The 7,681-nt window shown below is 39.0% G+C and overlaps 2 protein-coding genes across 2 annotated transcripts in view; one reads left to right on the top strand and one right to left on the bottom strand.

Annotated features, from left to right (window-relative positions):
• Positions 1-311: 311 nt before the first annotated feature.
• On the top strand, positions 312-7,117 carry glrx (glutaredoxin (thioltransferase)). The gene is made up of 3 exons (XM_042502040.2): positions 312-588; positions 2,261-2,391; positions 6,644-7,117. The coding sequence occupies exons 1-2, from the start codon at positions 382-384 to the stop codon at positions 2,372-2,374; spliced, it is 321 nt and encodes a 106-aa protein (XP_042357974.1). The 5' UTR covers positions 312-381; the 3' UTR covers positions 2,375-2,391; positions 6,644-7,117.
• rhobtb3 (Rho related BTB domain containing 3) overlaps positions 4,526-7,681 on the bottom strand; it is a 29,065-nt gene continuing 25,909 nt past the window's right edge. Inside the window, exon 13 of the mRNA XM_088086089.1 lies at positions 4,526-6,783. Within this exon, the coding sequence (XP_087942215.1) occupies positions 6,665-6,783 (119 nt within the window). The 3' untranslated portion in view covers positions 4,526-6,664. The remainder of the gene's footprint in view (positions 6,784-7,681) is intronic.

Below are 7,681 nucleotides of genomic sequence, written 5' to 3'. Positions count from 1 at the left end.
GATAAGGCTATTAATGTAGGCCTAATTAAGGGTTTAAAAACAGCTGTCAAAGGGAGTGGCGCATGAAGATTTAAAAGTCCCAGTGATGTTGTGCTGTTGTGTATCAGCACTCATTAAATTCCTCTTCGTCTCATTTCATCACTTAAAGTCTTAATAACAACCCCCTTTTTATTGCAAACCCTCTTCTGAAAACTTTAGTTTGTTCACGCGGTTATGTGCACGCGCACTAGTATGTGTATCTCTTTAAGAAGTCGTGAGAGGGGGGAGGGGCAGGGGGAGGCACTTGCGTTTTCCGTCATCGGCATTAACATAATTGACAAACCCCAGAGATCATCTTTGTTCTCTTTCTCATCTTCTGACCGCTTCCCCACGCGACTTAAAATGGCGCAGCAGTTTGTGCAGGCGACAATTAAGGGAGACAAAGTGGTGCTGTTTATCAAGCCCACGTGCCCGTACTGCGTGATGGCCAAAGACGTTTTGGCAAAATATAAATTCAAGCCGGGACATTTGGAGTGTGTTGATATAAGTGGACGCAGCGACATGGACAGCATGCAGGAGTACTTCCTGGAGCTCACCGGAGCGCGCACGGTAAAGTTGCCTCGTCATAGTGTAAACATGTGAATTGTCACTGCTAACAACATGCAGACGTGTGTTTGCCGGATCTGTTATTGTTCAGAAACAGTGGTTCAGTTTAGATGATTGTTGATGCAGCACTGAGATCTCCAGAGGTCGGAGTGGAAAACATGCTGTGAGTTTAGACCATAGGATGCATATAAAGACTGATGTCTGGAAAGAAGACTTTATGGCCTATGGTTTAGTTCTAATAGCTATGACAGTTGCTTAGATGTAGACATTTCTGATTAGTTTGTTGGTTGTTAATTATTTAGTTTGATGGCAGTTCTTCATGAAAACCATACATGAGGAGTCTATATATCAATAAAGGAGTCTTCAGGGTCTTCCAAGAGAAACTCTGCATGCACTTGTTTTAAGCTGTTTGACCAGCTTAAGTGATGTTTTCACATAATTTTAGACGGCTTAGCTGGTCATACCAGCTTGTGGTGGTCACCGTAGTTGGTTTATCCATTAAAGTTCCTGTAAAACTGAAAAAAAATCAATGTCCTTGAGTATGAACAAATAACAGTATCACAAGGGGGAAGTATGAAAAGCAAAGGGCATAAATCAGATAAGCAGTGTTTATGCATAAAAGTAATGTGCACAGTTTGACAGGCTGGTCACACCAGTATGTCAAACTATCAAAGACCAAGTAGAAATGGGTTATGACCATCTAAAACCATCTTTGACCAGCTAAAACCAACTAAAACCAGCTATCAGTATAAGCCAGGAACATTTTTGTGCAGTAACATCAAGTCAGAAATTAACAAGATTTATGAGTGATGAAAGAGCAGTCACCTTTTGAAATGATGCTTTAAAATGGTGTGATGAGCGTTTGTGTGCTCATGACAAGGAGTGGACACTAAAATCCTAAAAATATGAAGCATTCAGATCATTGTATTGAGTAAAAAACACACGAACCACACCCTAAGATTAAAAATCATCTATTACAACAAGTAAAAGCAAAAAAAAAACTGCCAACATATGTTCTCAGTCTGTTCATCTCACTTTAGTCATTTTTATTGCATTTTATTGTATTTAGCAGACTGAAAAAACAATTGATTTCATTTGTAGTCCACCAAACTTTTAATTTGTATTTGTGATATTAAGAATTTATATAACAAAAAATTGACACTTAAGGTCCGCAAATAATTCCCAAGATCTACTTTGTTTAAACCAATCTGACCGCACTCAATCAATTTGCAGGAGAAAGCCATGAGGACCTAACATCACACTACTGAGCACCAGTTGGAATAACTTTTGCCAAAGATCATTTCATTTGTGTACAACAATTATGCAGTTGTCAACAAAAACAAAACTGGAGTACGCAAAACATGTGGGACACAACTTATAGGGACCGAATAACATCCAACAAACTTGCTTTAACAAATAAACACAAATTTGAGAAAGCACTAACTTTATTTAACTTTGTATATTATTTTTCTGTGGTTAGAATGGCAATAGATTTGTTTAAAAAAAAGTGTACTCAATATTCAAAGTTTAGGACTTGAGTGCAAAGACTTTTTTTGTGACTTTCAAAACAATGACTGGGTCCCACCTCTGCATACTGGGGTAGATACTGACATATCGCCCCGCTCTGTGCACAACATTGAAAACACAGGTTTCTCCTGTATTTATCTGAATGAAGGTCCCACGGGTGTTCATCGGGAAGGACTGCATTGGAGGCGGCAGCGACGTGGCGGCGCTAGACAAAAGTGGTAAACTGGTGAGCTTGCTGGAGTCTATTGGAGCCCTGCAGTGACCCGCTCCACACCTCAGGTACAGGACACACACACACTCACACACACACTCACACACTCATAGAAAGTGGCTGTGAAAGAATGCTTTTGTAATAGCAGGCAACAAAATAAGGGGGATGTTGCCCCTCAGAAGACCCAGAGCAAGTCATTAAGTGCTTGAATTAGTAGCAGTAAGCTCTCATTAGTGTAGAAATAAATAAATTAAAGGGAATAAGATGCCCGAGGTGGTGCTCAAAGAGATGAGAAGTAATTGCTCGGTGGTGAAGATGGGAGGAAAATCTGCTCGAGGCCCACACTGTATCACATCCTGATGGAAATGTACAGATGGGTGACAAATTGAAGGAAGCACCGTGGGCCGTTGTAAATAAATTTCAAACCAATTTGATTTTAACCCTTTGTAACCTGGATCAATCGGATTCTCGTGTTGCGTTCAGACACCTTTCACAAGAATTTAGGCCTTTAAAACCTGTTTTGAAAACATGCGGGAAAAGGCAATGAGTAACTTTGTAAGAAATGTCCTAGAAATGGCAAGAAGTTAGTAAAAGGTTACAAGAAAAATGACCTGAAATAGAAGAGTGAGAGGAAAAAGTGATCAGAAAATTAGCACCGAAAGAATTTGAAGAAAACTGTGTTTTTAATTGTTACAGATATGTTTTTAAAATAATATTATTGAAAAATAAATGTATTTTTAGTGCTTATTTTCAGGTAATTTTCCTTGTTTATATTTGGGTTTTGTTTTTTGTTGTTTTTTTTTTTTTACTTTTTTTAATCTCATTTCTCAGGAAATTTTCTTGTAATTTTACCTAATTTCTTGGAAATATTTTGTGTTTTGTCATGTAATGTAAATCAGTTCTTCTTCCTATGTTTTTGAAAGGAGAATCAGGAGAATTTGCTCAAGTTTCAAAGGGTTAAGCCAAATACCACGCCAGATCCATTCCACAAATTTTTACGGCTAGATGTCGTACTTGACTCAACAGCCACTCCTGAGTGGAGTATAACTACTCTCTGCTCGGTTACATGCTCCGCTGCTGGCTTAATTGCGCAACAGCAGTGCCCCTCCACTCTGTGTCAGTACATTTTACACCAAACGGAAAAAGTGCACAACATTTCCTCTTAGAGCAGGCTGCATAAAAGCGGCTTAAGAGAGCCACCCCTCGGTTGTATGCACACAAGCACCAGTGAAGCTGCACTTACAGTTTACATCCATGTCTGTAAAAACATGGACGCTTCACACACACACACATTCCTCCAACAGCACCGAAGCTCTATACAATCAGCACAGTTTCAACGTGGGCACCCAAAATCACTGTCACCAACGCAGTATCTGACCGAGTGTTTTTACTGCCAATAAAAATAAAATTAAAAAAAAAAAGAAAAACCTTTTGACATTTTGGATATAAAATGTGAGAACTTCACTATTATATCCTATAAGACATTTGTGTGAAATTGGTGGGAAAAGTGCATATTTCATTATATAATGCATCATTTGCATATTCAAATATAAATTTAAGAAAAAGTTGGTATACAAAAAAAAAGTGTCATAATGTAAGTAATCAACCAGAGAAGGCTCTATTAATTTAGAATTTTTTTTACCGTATTTACTTGTAGTGTCTCCTTTTGGGTTTCACAATGTTTGGAAATTACAATTGATATCTTTAAAAGGCCATTTTCTTAAAATTAGTTCTTTTCTAATGCTCTGAGCCAGAAATCTCCACTTGAGTAGCACTTAATTACCAAACTTTCCAATTTATTATTTATATTCTGAAGGGTTTTTTTTTACGGGGGTTTGGGTCATATATCATTTCTAGCATGATTTATATAACATCTCACTCTTAAAACATGGCAAAATTGACCTTTTTTTTTAATGGCATCGGTAAAAACCTCTGACTGTAATGTGTTGGCAAAATAAAAAACGAATTTTGAACCTGACTTTATTCTGTGTTCAGCTTTCTGTTCATATTTTATTAGATAATGCCTCATTTGCATATTTAAACATACAATGTCAGAAAACTTTTTATACAAAAATTGTCTTAATTTAAGTTGTAATGTAGCTAATTGCTGAGCCTCTCCACCTGTAGTGCCTCCTCTTGGGAAAAAATGCCGTACAATAACAGACAAACAGAGTAGAGCGCAGACATTCATCCAGTCTGTGGTTTGTTCATTCTAAAACATGTCTTTATTTAAAGTCAGACGTTGTGTTATCTACAGTCTGTACAACTCGGGCCCAGTGGAGCCACACGTCTCCACACACACAGCGTGGACGCAGCACAGGAGCACACTTTATTTTACAGTCCAGTGTTTCACCTGCTTTTCACTCATGTTGATTTTAAGAGCAGATTGGGATTTACTGGATGAGTTCCTAGTAGACACACTTTGATTGTTGTGGTGCAGCAGCAGGTTGATTAAAGGTGCCGGCTGATATCTCCTGTACACTGTCAAATATCACAGTCTTAGCTCTCTTGTACCAGATACACAACCTGCTGCTAATGTGCATCAAGAGCTGGATACAGATACGGTTACATACTGTGTGTTAACTGCTAATGACTGACGCTGATCCACGGAATAAAAAACAGCTGCAACATGTCACAACTGATCTTTTTTTGCTTTCAATTAGTTGACATTTTCTCTGAAAAAAATCTCTTCTGTCTTCCTGTACCCCAGTTGGTGGTTGTTGTTTTTTTGGTTGTTTTTTTTTTTTAACAATCATGCACCTGCACATGTAAATACCAGTGAAACAATAGACTGTAAAACAGTGTAGCCCACTTGTCTCTACTCAAATGTAAAAAAAAAAAAAAAAAGAAAATGTCATAATGTCCACACACAGTATAGTTTTTACAAAAATAATTGCAGCACCAATAAATCATAATCTTGTTATGATTAAAAACAACCTCTTCAAAAAAAAAAAAAAAACAGGATAAAATAAATATTGTGTATCCACCCAGAGGCATTTGCATTGCATTTGTTAGTGTCCCTACTCGTGATCATGATATGGTTGTTTTTCCTAAATCTTATACCACGTCTGTACACGTAAATGCTACAACAGGCTTCTGCCTTTTTATACGACTGACGAAGACAGACCATTATTGTTTGTTATTGCAAATAGATAAGGAATAGCTCCAACATCATTTCATATTAACCTGCAAAGAGAAGGGTGTAAAAGTCCAGCTTACAGGCTTTAAATGAAATTTTTAAAAAATACATTGATTATTGTTCTGGGTTTGGTGTACAGGATTTTTGACAGGCAATGTGTAGTTTAATTTGACGATTTAATTTCAAGCCATTATGAATGAAAGTGAGGCGGCCTCTTTTGACACAGGCAATGATTGAAATGTATTTTATCTGGCGTTAATAAAATCAGTCTGACAGTGAGACGCTCGCTCACCTTGCATCATAGATCTGAAAGAATCTAATGAGGGAATAGAAATTAAATGGGCTCTACTCGTCTGCTGAACTGAGTTTCTGACAGACTACAGATAAAAACGAGCATGACTCTGCTACCAGCAGCATTACAACTCCGCTCTGTGTTAATGTAGGTCACCGCTCGGCTGAAATACCGATCGAGCCACAAAGAAGTTACAGGCTCGAGAGTTCTTTCAGCTTAAGCAATGCTGCATGAGCACACGCTCACAATTTTGAAATCCAACAGATGCATCGTGGGCCAGGGTTTAATTTAACACGGAGCAGTCCTGTATCCAGAATATACTCAGACATCCTCAGGTGTCGATTACAGAAGAAAACACGTCATCACAGTTTCCTTCCTGCTTATTCAAACTGAAGTCACACTACTGTAGATTCAAACAGTCTGCAGGTGATCCCACCTGTTTTCCAACAGATGCGTGGCCATTTGATACATCTGTGCTCGTAATGGAGCCATTTTGTGTCACTGTTCATCGTCGAAATCCACCATTTTGTGTCAGCCAATATAAATATAATCTTTCAGAGCCCCTGGTCGGTGGCCAGCAGGTCATTTTAAATTCATGTTGGGTTTTAAGGATCAGTCATTTTGTATTGCCCATGATGGAATAGTCATTACACAAAGGATGCACAGTCATTCCTCCAGGCGAAAAGAGGCGCATCACAGCGGTGCGTGTCACTGCTCAAACGCGTTGTCCTATTGGTTAAGGAATCCTGTGCAAAGTCCTGTGCACCCGTGCCTCTCAGAATCAGCCCGTTATCCAGGAGAACATACAATCCCTTCTGTCTGTTTCTCCTTTGTGTTGATGACTAGTCTCACTCTTTGTCCCTTTTTCTCCCTTACCTGTTTTCCACAGGCTTCAGGCATCCAGGTGGGGTCACATGACTATGCAGCGGGACTTACGTAGTTTGCGTCGCCGCTGCTGGTACTCACTGAGCTCCTGCAGGTAGCCTCTGGACGGCCAGCGTAGCCTCTCCACCTGCTCGCGCTCCTCTTCTGGAACACACAAACATAAATTGTTACCCTCTGTAAACACAACTGATCCACCACAGTAAGATTTACTGCGCTTGGCACACACAAACACGAACATTGCTACAGTCCACACTCCTTGGACTGTAGCCATGAACATGGCCAACAAGGCTGAAATATCTGACACGACTTTGTTAACGGCAACAAGCCACAGAAGACCAGCGGTGATCCATCATGTGCTGGCTCTTTATTTTGGCCTTTGACTTTGCTTGTGCCCTTAAATACCCGTCCAGTGACCTTAAATGATTCTTGTGTGTATGACTAATGCTGACAATAAAATGTGCTACTGCTACTAACTGGAGCAATGTTGTTATTAATCTCTAACTGCTTTTATGTGCCTGTTAAATTCATATAATGCACGGGTTATATATAACTCAAACATACACTTATAGTGTTCAGCATACTATAAGGATGCATTATCCTGAGGGGCCCACAGTCTAACACATTAACTCTGCTCTATGGCAGATTTTCACAGGAGTCTGAGATCATTTTGGATTCTTAAAACTCCAAAATATAATGAGATGAACTCACTTTATATTCCCTAAATTTTATGGGACAAAATAGTTTGTGTGTATGATTTAGTGGCATCTAGTAATGTTTAATGCAGACTGCAACCGTTCGAAACGTCTCTCGGTTAGAATTACTTTAGTCTTTATTGTACGGGAGGTTTTTACCAAGAGTCAAATTATCTGCAGAGGACTCTTCCTCTCCATAACAAACAGACCGGGTGATTAAAACTGGTGAAAGCAAAAACCAGTTTCATGTCAAAAAATGTGTCTTTTTTGAGTGCAGTTCATCGTGGGATGACTGCTAACTATGGCAAAAAAAAAACCAAATGGCCGTATTTAGAGCCAGTGTTTGGTGT

The sequence above is a fragment of the Plectropomus leopardus genome, chromosome 2 (genome assembly GCF_026936395.1).
Source record: "Plectropomus leopardus strain MGB_pleo_1.0 chromosome 2, ASM2693639v1, whole genome shotgun sequence".
NCBI lineage: Eukaryota > Metazoa > Chordata > Actinopteri > Perciformes > Serranidae > Plectropomus > Plectropomus leopardus.
This window is presented reverse-complemented; position numbering and strand designations above follow the sequence as displayed.

Bases quoted from the DNA above. Each gene is read 5' to 3' on its own strand.
- glrx (XM_042502040.2), top strand. From the start codon at position 382: ATGGCGCAGCAGTTTGTGCAGGCGACAATTAAGGGAGACAAAGTGGTG. The intron at 589-2,260 runs GTAAAGTTGCCT...ATCTGAATGAAG, and splicing joins AGCTCACCGGAGCGCGCACG to GTCCCACGGGTGTTCATCGG.